Source organism: Taudactylus pleione, unplaced genomic scaffold, assembly GCF_031769625.1.
Source record: "Taudactylus pleione unplaced genomic scaffold, aTauple2 ptg000296l, whole genome shotgun sequence".
Classification (NCBI taxonomy): domain Eukaryota; kingdom Metazoa; phylum Chordata; class Amphibia; order Anura; family Myobatrachidae; genus Taudactylus; species Taudactylus pleione.
Genome location: NW_028284698.1, coordinates 7,432,585 through 7,448,255, shown reverse-complemented (window position 1 = coordinate 7,448,255; position 15,671 = coordinate 7,432,585). Strand labels below are relative to the sequence as shown.

The following is a 15,671-nucleotide window of genomic DNA, read 5'->3' as shown; positions in this document are numbered from 1 at the left end:
GACTGATGCCAAAAATTAGCTGCAGGGACCCATTTTCAGCGTATGCAACACACAGTTCCATCTAAAATATGGCAACGTGCAGCACGCAACAGTATGTGACAAACCACACAAATATTAACAAGTATATAAATGTGAGGTCTCAGAACCACCCTAAGTACAGCTGTATTAGGGCAGATAAAGAAAAGGGATAGATATACACTGACAGGTGAGAGAATAAAGTACAGTCAGCACTAGCATAAGTCACATACAATGCAGATATATACATATATACATAAACATGTCACATAATATACTGCACTATTACACTGCATTCAACTGCCCAGATTCAGTGTCTGGGAAGGCTACAGTGCTGTGTACACTGACCTGATGGTGAGGTACGCAGGGGGACTGGACTCACTGCCATCCTGAGAGATTTCTGCTGCACCACAGAGATAAAATGGCCGCTGGAGACCTCAGAGGAAGCGTGGCCCGCGGAGGAAGCAGCTCAGCGACGCCAGACTATGGATACTGAAAGGCGCGCTGAGCTGAGGGGAGGAGCCGCTGTAACAGGGAAGGCTGCCTCCCCTGGCCGGCTATTAACCCCCGGGACGCCGGCTCCCTGCACCGATCGTTAAGTCCCTGGTGGTCTAGTGGACACACGGGGTATGGGGGGCCCGCCGCCACTGCCGGCGCCTCCGGTCTGTCCCCTGAGACCGGAGGCACAGGACTGCATTTGAAATGCGCGGATCACCGCAAGCGGTGATCCGCGACCTTACCTGCTCCCCGTGGATCCGGCAGCAGTCCTGGGCGCCCACAGAGTCCGGCTAGTACAGACTCTGGGGTCCCGCTGAGATCCCCAGATCTGTACTGGCGTCTCAGCGCCAGCGGGGTGACGGAGCGGCAGCTTAGACGTCCTATGGACAGTCCGACGCTGCCGCTCTGAAGAGTCCAAAGTCCATGGAAAAAACTTTGTCCCTAAAAAAATAAAATAAGCTTAGGGGCTGCTAATCAGCTCCCCCTGCGCTAACGGTGACCCGACTCCGGCCGGGCACCAACTTAAACTGAGGTGCCTCTGGCTTGGGGGTGGGGTTATAGGGAGAGTGGACCCAGTGCATCCTGGGAGCTAAAAGCTTTAACTGCGTGGTGCCCGGATTTGGTTCCCAACCTATACCCCAAGGTCAACCCTGTGGACCCCCTATGGACCCTGAAGTAGAAAAATAGAATAGTGGACAGCTGGCTCTTATTGGTATTTCTATGTTAGGGTATCCCATACTCATCACCTGCTATGTCCTCCCATTTATAAGCCTAGTAACTGCAGCCCCTCAGATAACCCCACTATTAACTGATTATCGGCGAAGGTCTGTGACATATTTAGGCCAAGTAAATAGCCAGGTCTCAGCACTGGAGTATATATGGCAGGAGATACAAAATTGCTGTGTACATGAATATAAAACTGCAGGAAGCACTTAATAGTCTGATGCGACACATACACTCATGTACAACGTTCAATTCTATTGTCTATTTTCAATAACCTCTATATCACCAAGTGTTGTAGATACAGAATGCCAGGATTTCTGGAAATGATTAGATGAGATTTGCTTTCTAGGAAAGAAGAGTCACAGCAGAGGAAATTTAGGATATATGGTATATGTGTATATATTGAGCAATAAAGCGATAATGACAGCAGTACCTTGGTCTGGAAAGCAAAGTACCCATGGATAAGGAAGGCGCTTCCCGATGCAAGTTCTAATATCCTCCTCTCCACAAACACCATATCCTCCTCGCCCTCCGCTAGCAGCTCTCTCTTGCTCATGATTTTTACGGCCAAATGGTGACTGCCATAGGAATCTGCAGCCAGCAGGACCTAGAGGAAATATTACAGAGTCAGCCTCATAAGCCACACAGGAACATAAAGGCAAATGCATTGTTGTATCACAGTGATTGTGTATTACCTGTTGGATTACTGAAAAAGAAAAATACCAATAAGAAGCTTTTGTTCTGCAGTCACCTTCCCACACCCATAATCCAATTTATCTGGGACCATGGAGGATACGGGTCTGATCACCAGTTCCAAGTGGGCAGGGACAGGTACTTTGAAATATACACCACCCTCCTCCCCCTCTCAGTACCTGCATTGCTGGAGGTAAAAGTTTGCAGATACTGATGAGAGGAGTCTTTGCTAAATGTGCATTAGACAAAGAATTGCACCTTGTTTTCCACTTTGCAGAAAGAAACTTGAAGTATTTGGGATATGCAGCTGCTCTAATGTGTGATTGGCTGACAGTGTAAAGCTTGGTACACACTAAATTACATTTTGTACCCATCTATGCGACTGCCCCTCCCCCTCTCCCCTCCCCCCTACCGAGGGGCCGACATATCGGGTGGATGGTACACACTAGATGATTCAGTGCCTGACTGCCCGATATGTCGGACCCTGCTGTATCCCACAGCATGGGGTCATCAACCGCATCATTAAAAAAAACATCTAGTGTGTACACACCTTAAGAGACTGCTCCTGATTGGCTACCCAGCTATTAACTATCCAGGCTCACTTGAGCTTAATTCATTCTATGTAGGGTCAGGGTATAACTAATTTTAAGGGGCCATTGGCCGTCATTCAGACCCGCTCGCAAGCGGGTCGATGGTTGTGCATTGCGCACGCGCGGTGTGCGCAATGCACCTGCGCAAGCCCCGTAGCGAGTAAGAATTTCACTCGCTCCGGGGCTCGCTACAAACGGGGCCGCTGTCAATGTTGATCGACAGCTCGCCCCGTTTTGTAGGCGGGGTGGGGGGGTGGCTGGACAAACGGAGGCATTCCTGAAGGAACGCCTGCCATTTGTGGGCGGCCCTACTGACATCACCAGTGATGTCAGTAGTGAGCTTCCGGCTCTATTAGAGCCGGAAGCTCACTGGGGCTTGTGGCAGACGAGACCCTACCACAATGGTCTTGTCACAAGCGCGATGTTCGCGACCATTGTGACCATCACCTGGCCACTAGCAAAAGCTGTAGATGGTTACCCACAGCTTAGTGAGCTGCCAAGAGGCCGGCTTTAAAAAAAAAGCGGCCGCCCTCATTCAGAGCGAGCGCTCGCTTTTAGCGACCGGCTCTGAATGAGGGCCATAGATTGAAGGGACTCCCAATATATCTAGAGAGACACATCTCTCAGAAGCAGTTATTAATGTTATGGCTGATTGTAGTGCCCCTAGTAACTAAAACTATTGGAAAAGCATAATGTGTATTAAATCTCTCAGCAGCTGTCTGAGCTGACAGCTGCTGAGACGGGACATCTGCCGTTAATCCATTGCGGCAGAGAAAGAAGGAGACCGCTCTATACCATCAGGTGTCGGACGGACGCCGATCACCTGTGGTCTCCGTCCGCCTCGGTGTACCAAGAGTCACTCACGGCCACACTGTTTGCTCCCACACCGGGCTGAGGGACTTCAACACAGCCGCACGACACTTGTCGGCGAGCTCCGGCACACCACTAAGGACGGGTGAATTGTACCAGACTACCACCAAAGATCCAGGTGTATTTGGGAGCAGTGCTGCACACTGATCCCAACGAGCTCTGGTGCACTACAAGTAACATCCAGGCACTATTTACAAGAGTGTTTACCAGATACTTTCAGCGTATATGTGAGAGCGGTGGTGAGCATACAAGTATCAATTTTATCAATTCACTACTAAAGGATCCAAGAATTTTAGTGGAGACATTGTATTTCGCAAATTATTTGAATGGTCACACTAGTTGTTGCAACCAAGACATCAATGTCATCTTATTATAATAGAAGCTGCATATAGATGTTGTATTTTTATTGTATGTTATTAAATATTTAATTATTAATCAGAGAGGCTCAAGCACTTCTTTAAATCAATCAAGTATATTTAATTAGATAGTCCACAGCAGCGCAGTACCTCCTTTTCTTCTTTATTCACTTGGTGAAGTTTTTTGTCAGACTAGCAACTGACATATAGGTTTTGCAGCGCTGTGTACATCAGTTTTTGATCAACCGAATTAGGAGTATTGTATTATTCAACAACACATTAGTGTTCTATTGAGCGCCAGGATAACTGAGGGTATCTAGATGACCCACCTCAGTCATTTTTATACTTACCTAAACTCTCTAAATGGTCAGGAGCCTCCCAAAAATCGGGTTACGCTTCCGACCACCCGGAAGACTAGGAAAGTCAGCCGCAGCCAGCCCGTACCCCCCATTGCTGGCCACTTACTATGCTGTCCGGGGGATCAGATGATGCGATTTGTGTTAAATTGCGTCATTAAAGCCCCACCCCCCGCTGTACAGTACCTGTATTACCGGCTCTGCACAGCGGGGGTGGAGCCATGATGACGTGATTGAGCAGCCACGCCCCCCGCTCCGCCTACCTGCTGTGTTCAGAGAGCCGACCTGGCTGTCCCCTCCCGGAAGGGACAGCCTAAAGGTAGGCAAGTATGCTCTATGGGTTTGAGAAGATGCCATAAAAATGTTAAAAGCTGTGTTCATCAACAGAGAAATGTCTCTATTTACTACTCCAGAGTATTATTGTAGCTGGAGCGACTCCCACAAATTATCAGTTCAGGGGTAATGTATCCGCGTAGTGCTTTCTAATTTAACCACAATATATATGCAGCAGCTTGTGTTTAAGATGCCGATCTCATCTCACTAGTGTAGGCACAATAGCCACAGCGGTCGACTTGGTCACCGTCGGGGCTGCCTCACCTGTGTTTTCCTTAGTTCAAAAAGGGATCTCTTGATAGCAGGTGAGTGAATTGGCTCAGATGTGAAAATATATTTCATGCTGTTTTTCTCATGAGGGATATATATATATATATATCACACACTTTTTTTTGGGGGGGGGTGCCGTAGTACGCTCATGCTCTGGGTGCCCTGGCCACATATCTGTGTGTGTGTGTGTGTGTGTGTATGTATATATATATACACACACACACATGGCAGGGTCACACATACATACATGCATACATACAGGCAGGCAGGGTCACACATACATACATGCATACATACAGGCAGGCAGGGTCACACATACATAAATACCTACACACACACACACATACATACAGGCAGGGTCACATACATACATACAGGCACGAAGGGTTACATATACATACAGGTAGGGAGGGTGATAGACATAACTGTGGTACCTCTCTCACCTTAATTTGGACCATGCAGCTTTTTCCTCATCGACATGCTGCTGTAGCCCCGCCCTCTGATGAGGTCAGATGAACATGTGCTCTGAGCTCCACCAATCAGGGCTCAGCATAAGCTCCTCTGACCACGGAGTCTCTCACTAGAGCAGCAGGAAGGCAGGACAGCTGCTGCTGCTCTGTATCACAGCACCTGGCAGGCTGGACACGGACCCAGGAGGCTGTCAGCTACTTGACAGCTGCTTCCGGAGTCAGACTTCAGGGTGTCCTCTGGGAACTAAGGTGCCTGGTGCTCGTGCTCTGGTGGAACCGCCCTCCCTATGCATATGTATGTATGTATGTATGTATGTTCATTAATATCAAGAAACAGGGTGTGGACAGTATTATGTTATCAATTATAGTACTATGTTATCAATAAAATTGCGAATCAATACAGAAATAAAAAGGCTCATTATTGGTAGGAGGCTACTTGTGCAAACTGTACTGAAACATGGACATACACACTCTGCATAGTAAACAAATATTAGCAAATAAAGCAGCTACATGTGCAAAATGCACTTAAACATGGTCATGTACATGGTGAACAAACGTTAGCATATAAAACAACTACATGCGCAGAGTGCACTTAAAGGCATAAACCTATCCTTTGTGCATAGTAGACAAACATTAGCATATAAAACAATTACATGTGCAAAGTGCACCGAGGAATAAGCAGTAAATAATTAAAACAATAATACATCTTACCTAAAGACATAGGGTCTCATTCAGACCCGGTCGGCAAGTGTTGAGCTCTCGCAACCGGGTTGATGTTAAGACCCTGCGCACGCGCAGCGGCCGCACTGCACGTGCGCAAGCCCCGGAGCGAGAGAGAAATTCTCTCGCTCCGGAGCTCACTACAAAAGGGGCGGCTGTCGATGTTGATCGACAGCTCGCCCCGTTTTGTAGGCGGGGCAGGGGGGTGGCTACACAAATGGAGGCATTCCTAAAGGGACGCCTGCCGTTTTGTGGGCATCTGCACTGACATCAGCAGTGATATCACTGGGGAGCTTCCTGCTCGATCAGAGCAGGAAGCTCCCTGGGGCTTGCGGTTGCCGAGACCCAACCTTAGGTTAGCTTAGCTAGCGACCAGGAGGCCACACTTGCAAAGCCCAGCGGCCGCCCTCATTCAGAGCGAGCGGTCACTTCTTTCGACCGCCTCTGAATGAGGGTGATAGTGACTAGAGCAAACACATGCTGTTGTGTTTGTGCTTAGGACATGTGCAATATTATGAGCAGTGACAGGAAGTGACATAGGACCAGGTGTCCCCCTATGTTTGTAAAAACTGGGTGTATACTAATAATACAGATCACTCAAGCAATTAGAAGTGTGTGGCCAGTGCGGTAACTTGTTAAAGGCTCATAGAGAGCAAAAAACAAAGTGTATAAGTGCTGAAAAACTGGCAGAAATATCCATGACAGGAAGTGGGGCAGTTACCATGACAGTGAAATACAGGAAGTGTGGCATAATTCCTTCAAAATGGCAGGAAGTGCAGCAGGACAGACTAAGTGAGAGGAAGTGAAGCACGGTAATATATACTAATGTTGCCACAGGAAGTGTGGCAATTTTACAAAATTAATGAAAGGAAGTAGGGAAAGCTGCATAAGTCAAACACACATATTAACAATGTATATGCCACATATTAAACCAGAAAAACAGATGAGCCAAAATATTAGTATAAAGGCTAGTCAGAATAAAAAACAAACAAAAATAAAAAGATAAGAATAAAATATAAAATTAAATGTCAGTAAATAAAAAGAAATAAATGAACACTGCAGCATGTACTAGCTATCGTAATAAACATAAAGTATATTTCAATTAATTTAGTATACATGTAATAGTACAATGTGTGATATGGGCTCATATATATATAGCAGCTCAGGGGGCCTGGGTGACATAAAACCAGGGTATTCCAATGAGATTGTTATGATTATATCGGTGCAATAGGACAAGAACTGGCCGTGAAGGATTAAATCGGTCTCTCGACGTCTAAGCCTCAGGAGCATGTGAAAAAAGTCCATAGTAGTTTCATCTGTTAATGATATAAGGTCAAGTTTATCAAATAATACGTGATCCATTTCATCATAAGCAGAAGAGAGCTCCTTGCTCGTATAATTTATTGAGTGGACTTTGTTTCCACTTATTCTGGAATAATGCTCGTCTAATTTATTGAGTGGACTTTTTTCCACTTATTCTGGAATAATGCTCGTCTAATTTATTGAGTGGACTTTGTTTCCACTTATTCTGGAATAATGCTCGTCTAATTTATTGAGTGGACTTTGTTTCCACTTATTCTGAAATAATGCTCGTCTAATTTATTGAGTGGACTTTGTTTCCAGTTATTCTGGACACCCACCAGCATCGCCATATAGAGGAATACAGCGGCTATAGGGCAAACAGATCCAGGGCACCAACGGTTACACGAAACCATGGCAATTGGTGGAACCCCTCCATTTGATGAGGCCCTATTGTCTCAAGCTGAGCAAGGAGCTCTCTTCTGCTTATGATGAAATGGATCACATATTATTTGATAAACTTGTATATACCTATGTAAAGAAGATGGATTAAACTATTCTTTGGAAGACTGGTGAGTGCACCCCTGTGACTGATTTTATATATACAGTCGGGTGCATAAATATTGTGACATTGACAGAATTTTCATATTTTGGCCTCTATTCACCACCACAATGGCTTTGAAATTAAACAAACAAGATGTGCTTTAACTGCAGACTTTCAGATTTAATTTGAGGGTAATTACATCCAAATCACGTGAACGGTGTAGGAATTACAACGGTTTCTATAAATGTGCCTCCCACATATATATATATATATATATATATATATATACTGTGTGGATTTATTTTCAAAATCTGTGTTTTTTAAAGTCAAAGACGACAATAGTACATACAATCAATCAAATGGCCAGAGATGACCTAAACAAGAGACATTTATACAAAGAGAAGAAAAGGGGAAAATAGATTGCATAAATTTTACAAATAACATTTAAGTTATAATAAAGAAATCATGGAATGGTAAACGATCCCAAAATTATAGTATGAGAAATAGTGGATAGAGAAACACAAATATAACCAAATCAAGAGAAAAGAAAAGGATTAAAAGGAAACTGCAGAAAAAATAGAAAAATAAATAAATAAAATAAAAATAATGAGTTGCTTGTGTCCGCTAAGAGGTTGTAGAGGGAGGAGGGGGAGGAGTGGCAGTATAAGCAGCATAATCTAAAGTGTCTTTAAAGCTTAACCAAGGATACCAGGTGGTAGTAAAGTCAGAGGAGGGCAATTTTGAAGAGGATATTAGGTCCTCCATAAGCATATAGTGATCTATTCTCTGGAACCACCGAGAGATAGGGGGGCGAACTGAGGATCTCCAAAAGCACGGTATGGTCGCTCTCGCGGCATTCATCAAGTGCCGCAGTAGGGACTTTTTAAACTATGATATGGGTATATCCATAAAATTAAGAAGCCAAAATTCAGGCGTGTTTGGTAACGGGAGACCAGTGATAGTTATAGATAACCTATGCACTGTTTTCCAAAAGTCAGTCAACTCCGATCACTGCCACCAGATGTGGAGCGGGGAGCCCTGTGTTTTATTACATCACCAACATAGGTCTGATAAATTTGGAAACATCTGATGGATGTACACTGGGCACCGATACCACATAGAGAGGATCTTATATTGAGTCTCTAAAACTTGCAAAGAGGAAGAGCTAGCAAATGTAAAATGAAATATCTGTGAGCAGTGCTCATCAGTCAACTCCCTTGTCAGTTCTACCTGCCAGGCATGTACATTAGAAGGCAAGACTACAGTTGGGGTTGCAAGACACATCTGATATAGTAAAGAGATAAGATGTCTAGGTGGGGCCTCACCCAGGTACAGAGATTCAAATTTGGTTAGAGTCTATCTGGGGCTATCAGTATTGTATGAGAGAATATAATGCCAAAGCTGAAGATAAGCCCAGAACAAATGTGATGGGAGTCGGAGTGTCTGCTGGAGATCAGTAAAGGATCTTAAACCACTCTCAGTAATTAAATGAACTATACGGGAGATACCTGCCTCGGACCAACTAGATAAGGAAGAGGCTGAAAGTCCTGGAGGAAAATCAGGATTATCTAGAAAAGGTGTAGGTAACGACACCCCAGGGATAAATAAAGGGGTATTCTGAAACCTCTTCCAGCAATTAAGGGTGGGATCTAATGTGGGGTGTGAGAGGCGGAACTATGGGGATTTATGCATATTTTATATTAAAAGTTCTTGCTTTTATACATTTCTGTGGAACTGTCAGTGTTGTCGAAAGCGCAGCCAATTACTGTATTAACTATTTTTTTTAAGTACTTGCACACTCTTCTATATTGGCTGCAACGTTCCTATACTTAAAGTCACATAGAGAACGCTATCTTTCAACAGTAATTTTTTCTTTGATATCTACCTTATAGCATATAGTACATTCAGTTCACATTATGCCACATGGTGCCTAAATTCAAGTTATGCCACACAGTGCCACCACTTCACATTATGCCAAGGTGCCCTCAGTTAACATTGGTGGGCAACTGATTACTGTACCACGGGTCTTTGCTTTGGATGCTTTCTTCTACCCCTTGTGCTCTGCACGCCAAATCTGCTGCACATGAGCCACTGTGAGGCACTGGTCTGGTGGATAGGGACAGACTACAAAGTACTTGCCATGGGCTAGTGTATACAATACACAGTATAGAATACACTAGTATCATCATGGTGAGTATTTTGTAGACTGTCCATTTCTGTATTCAATACTATGTCAGCTGTTCTTACCGCACTGTTCGGCACTGATGCCAATGTAAGCTGGGTGCAGGGGTGGCTGGCCCCCTAAGCCTCCAGATCCCATAGCAATAGAACGCCATGCACCCACTATAGCTAAGCCCTTGCAGTTGGGTGCTCCATGGAGTAAGACCATTTATTCCATGAGGCAGGTTGAATAAGTGGTCTGTTTTTCCAGGTATAGTACCCAGAGCTATTCAATTACAGAACCAAGAGCAGCCCAGACACCACAAATGATGCTCATTTATGCTCACACCTCTGGGGGGGTGCAAACATAAATAAGCATTAACTTCATTGCTGCTCGTGGGTTTGTAATTAAATAGCTACGAGCACTTTACCAGTGGAAACAGATGAAGCGACTCAACCCGTGACTAATTGAATCTGCTCATGTGTTTTTATTTCTTCTCATATGGATTACCATCTGCCTCCTGAATTAGATCAGACCAAGAAAGAATAATCAATGTTAGGTAACTATATATTATGGGAGCAGCATTTTTTTCTTGAGTGGTGGCCAAACCTAATTATTAGTCACAGGGCCTGATTCAGCAAGGAATGCAGTTGCTAATATGGACACAATTGGACTATTGTTATGAACATGCATAATCCCGATGGAGCAGGTAAGTTTCCTAACCCTACCCTTCTCCATCTCCCCAACTCTCCCTTAGGGGTGCCTAACCCTAACACTCCCGGGTTGGTATCTAACCCGAAATCCGCCCCTGGGGGTGCCTAAACCTAACCCCCCCTATACCCTAAACCTAACCCTCCCGGGGGGGTGTATAACCCTAACCTCCCACCAGTGGTGCCTAACCCTAACCCCCCCTTCCCCTAGCCTAACCCTAACCCTCCCCGGGGGTGCCTAAACCTAACCCTCCCTCCCACGTCTAACAACTAAGTGTCCCCGCTTGCCTTCGTTCGGGAAGCCATCCTGTCGGGATTCCGTCATAGGCCTAAAGATAGGCGTCTGGATTTAGGCACCTATTTAGTCCCGTGTCGGGGTTTAGACAGCGGGATTCTGACGGACGGCTAACCGTCCGCTGGTGAATTGACTGTGTCCTGCCACAAAGTGCTGTTTGTGGGTGGTAACGGGGGGGGGGGATCAGCCAAACTCAGGCATGCCAGTGCGTTTGAACGCAGTTGTTGAGGCATGCATAAATTATCCACTGTGATGCCCTACACAGCCTGAGGCCTGATAGCGTGCATGGAAATGAGCAATTTCTGAGTAAGGTCAGGGCTTGCGCAAGTATGCATGTGGCTTCGATGGTACATGATTGTACCGATGGTTTAGCAGTCTTGCTAAACATTACGGATGTGTGTAAGGTAAAGTGGGCGTCCTTATGTAGTGCAGCAGCAGCATTGCGTTCGCAATTAATTAGCATACTATCGCAGTTGAAGTGCAGTGAATCAGGCCCACAGCTGGAAGATTTATTTCTTTAGGATTAGTTAATATAATTCTTTAAAATCAGGGACAATATTAATTTCATTATAATCATATTTCTTTATTATCAAGGGCATCATATATTTGTTTAGGCAACAATTTTATTTATTGATGCAATATTTTTTGTCACATATTTTCTCTGATACTCAGTGACCAGGGGCACTAAGGGCCTGATTCAGACCCGGTCGCGAGCGCTGTGCGCTCGCAACCGGGTTGATGGTGGGCCAGTGCGCATGCGCACGATGGAGCTGGCTTTGTAATGCGCATGTGCGAGACCCGGATCGCGACGGGCACTCCGTCGCTCCGGGTCTCGCAACAAAGGGGGCGAGCTGTCGATGTTGAGTGACAGCTCGCCCCCTTTGGTGGGCGGGCCGGGGGAGTGGCTGCCCAAACTGAGGCGTTCCCATGTGAACACCTCCGTTTGGGGGCGGTCCCACTGACATCATGAGTGATGTCAGTGGGAGAGATTTCGTCTCTGTCAGAGCCGAAATCTCTCTGGGGCTTGCGGCAATGAGACCCTACCACAAGGGTCTCATCGCAAGCCCGATGGTCGCGATGGTCTTGACCATCACGACCATCTTCCTTGCCGCTCGCTATAGCTGTGGGTGGTCACCCACAGCTATGCGAGCGTCCAGGAGGCCGTTCTAAAAAAAAAAAAAGACCGGCCCTGATTCAGAGCGAGCGCTCTGTCAGAGAGTCTGACTCTGAATCAGGGCCTAAGAGAGGCCTGACAGTGTGGATCTGAAAACCCCCATCTCATGTATGGGTAACAAACTGCATAATAAACCACAGAGTAAACTAACTCCTGGGTCTTTTATAATACTGTTACTGCCAAAGATTCTGCACATTGCAGGTTGCACCAGAATGGGTATGAAGATGACGACAGGTGCACGTGCAGCCAGTGATTGCTTTCTATGGTGCACGTGCAGCCAGTGATTGCTTTCTATGGTGCACGTGCAGCCAGTGATTGCTTTCTATGGTGCACGTGCAGCCAGTGATTGCTTTCTATGGTGCACGTGCAGCCAGTGATTGCTTTCTATGGTGCACGTGCAGCCAGTGATTGCTTTCTATGGTGCACGTGCAGCCAGTGATTGCTTTCTATGGTGCCTTTCTATGGTACATGCGCAGCCAGTGATTGCTTTCTATGGTACATGCGCAGCCAGTGATTGCTTTCTATGGTACATGTGCAGCCAGTGATTGCTTTCTATGGTGCACGTGCAGCCAGTGATTGCTTTCTATGGTACATGCGTAGCGTTCCCGCTAGGCTGTTTTAGAGGGGCGCGGCGCCCTGCCCTCCTTCTGGAGGGCAAAAAGCACCCTGCCCTCCAGGAGGAGGGCAAAGAGCGCCCTGCCCTCACAGCCTGCGGGTGCCGTTCTCACCCACGGGACGCAGTGTCTCGCGGGTGGAGAAACATGCGGTGTCCCGGTCACCGCTGGAGAATGGACGCCGGGCGCATGCGCCCGGCATCTATTCTCCCTTTCTGCAGCGCTTGGGGGCTGCCCGGCATGTCCGTAAGCGCCGGGCACGCCCCCAAGTATGACGAAAAAAGGACGCGTCTTATAGACACGCCCCCTTTTCATGGCCACGCCCCCTTTTCAGGCGCGCGCATAAGGTTGCCCTATCTAGCACCGGCGCCCTGCCTGCCGCCGGAGCTAGAGTGAACACTACATGTGCAGTCAGTGATTGCTTTCGATGGTGCCTGTGCAGCCACTGATTGCTTTCTATGATGCATGTGCAGCCAGCGATTGCTTTCTATGGTGCATGCGCATCCAATATTTGATTTATTTGGTGCATGCGCAGCCATCAATTGCTTTCTATGATGCATGCGCAGCCATCAATTGCTTTCTATGGTGCATGTGCAGCCAGCGATTGTGTTCTATGGTGCATGCGCAGCCAGTATTTGATTTATTTGCTGCATGCGCACATTGCCTACCCTCCCGATTTGGCCGGGAGCCCCCCGATTTTTTTGGGTGTCGCTCCCGGCCCCCCGGAAAGGCAGGCAAGCCTCCCGGAAGTCTCCGAACCTCCCCACCTCCCCCCTGAAAAAAACAGAAATACCCGCAGCGGTGGGCCCGGTGACGCGATTCGCGCAGAATCGCGTCATCGTGGCCCCGCCCCCTGCTTCACAATGCCGAAAATCACGGCATTGTGAAGAGGGGGCGGAGTCACGATGATGCGATTGTGCGGCTCCGCCCCAGTGTCACAAAATGGCAGCCCCCCCGCCCCCCAGCTCCGCCCTCAATTGCCGGCCCCGCCCCCGCCATTAGCCGACAATCAGCTCCCTCTCGGAAGGCTGGAGCTGATTGTCGGCAAGTATGATGCACAGCCAGTGATTGCTTTCTATGGTGCATGCGCAGCCAGTGATTGCTTTCTATGGTGCATGTGCAGCCAGTGATTGCTTTCTATGGTGCATGTGCAGTCAGTGATTGCTTTCTATGGTGCATGTGCAGCCAGTGATTGCTTTCTATGGTGCATGTGCAGTCAGTGATTGCTTTCTATGGTGCATGCGCAGCCAGTGATTGCTTTCTATGGTACATGTGCAGCCAGTGATTGCTTTCTATGGTGCATGTGCAGCCAGTGATTGCTTTCTATGGTGCATGTGCAGCCAGTGATTGCATTCTATGGTGTATGCGCAGCCAGTGATTGCTTTCTATGGTGCATGTGCAGCCAGTGATTGCTTTCTATGGTGCATGTGCAGCCAGTGATTGCATTCTATGGTGTATGCGCAGCCAGTGATTGCTTTCTATGGTGTATGCGCAGCCAGTGATTGCTTTCTATGGTGCATGTGCAGCCAGTGATTGCTTTCTATGGTGCATGTGCAGCCAGTGATTGCTTTCTATGGTGTATGTGCAGCCAGTGATTGCTTTCTATGGTGCATGTGCAGTCAGTGATTGCTGTCTATGGTACATGTGCAGCCAGTGATTGCTTTCTATGGAGCATGTGCAGTCAGTGATTGCTTTCTATGGTACATGTGCAGCCAGTGATTGCTTTCTATGGAGCATACGCAGCCAGTGATTGCTTTCTATGGTACATGCATGGTTTGCAGATATACACACTTGCACATGCATCAGAATCAGTCCCTATGTGTCTATCTTTAGATTTTTCTACCTCTCTGTAAACTGCTCACTAATTAAACCCCAACTGCACCATAGAGCACAATGAAGTGACTCTGCCACCATCCCAGCACTATACCTATTAAAGATGGTTCAATCAAACAAAGTTCCATTGTAGTCTTATTCTCCCCCAAATAAATCTATTGACAACCAGCCTATTAGATATGTAGCTCGGACGATTGCATGTACATAAGCTACAATCCAGAAGCCCTCCAATCCAACCCCATAGGCCTCACATTTATACTTCATAACACATTAACAACACAAATATTCATAAGTAAACATGAGGATTTCCACATGAGGAATATCATTATATGGAATGTGTATGCAAAATCAAAACTGACAGATTGAATGAAATTGTGCTGCAGCTTTGCTAATTTCTAATAGCATCCAAATTCAAACTAAAGGTGCCCATCCACTAGAAGACATGAAAACGACTGCATGATTATGACATTGTAATCATGCAGTCGTTTGTCATTCTGTGATGAGCCTGCACTGAACGAGCAGTCGTTCAGTGCAGGCACATCAATCATCTGCAAACAAGCTGAACCTGACGATATCGTCAGATTGTCTAGCATGTTTGCACGATGATAGATGTCTAAACGACCAGCGGGCACGCGCATCGCTGGTCGTTTTAGACATTTTTTCAAACGATTTGCAAACGATTTATGAACAACAACAATATCGTTATCATTCAATCGTTCACAGAAATCATCTAGTGGATGGCACCTATACAGTAACTCCCCTGTGACTATTGGAACTTCATTGCTTACCTTTCCAAAACTACCCTGGCCTAACTGGTGGTAAAATGTAAGTCTCTGGATGGTTTCAGAGGCTCTATGGCAGGATGACTGAGCACTGCTGGTTCCTAATGGAGACATAAAAGAACATGTCAACATCTACCATATATTATAGATCATTAACTAAGGGGTTTATTACAGCAAAGACCACATAAAGACCTGGACATCCAAGTGACATAAAGATTTCTATTCCTGTATCCTACTACCTACTGAGTGCCAAGTGCAGTAATAATATTAATTAATACTATCCATAGTAATAATATACACCTATGAATGCATACAGATATAAACCCTTTATCTTGTATAAAGATTTCACTTTGTAAATAACAGTA

At 46.2% G+C, this 15,671-nt stretch overlaps 1 protein-coding gene across 1 annotated transcript in view; it reads right to left on the bottom strand.

The window, feature by feature from the left end:
* LOC148511693 (protein kinase C delta type-like) overlaps positions 1 to 15,399 on the bottom strand; it is a 44,876-nt gene extending 29,477 nt beyond the window's left edge. Inside the window, exons 1-2 of the mRNA XM_088482907.1 lie at positions 15,313 to 15,399; positions 1,670 to 1,843 (exon numbers count right to left, since the gene is read on the bottom strand). Of these exons, the coding sequence (XP_088339033.1) occupies positions 1,670 to 1,792 (123 nt within the window). The 5' untranslated portion in view covers positions 1,793 to 1,843; positions 15,313 to 15,399. The remainder of the gene's footprint in view (positions 1 to 1,669; positions 1,844 to 15,312) is intronic.
* Positions 15,400 to 15,671: the final 272 nt, after the last annotated feature.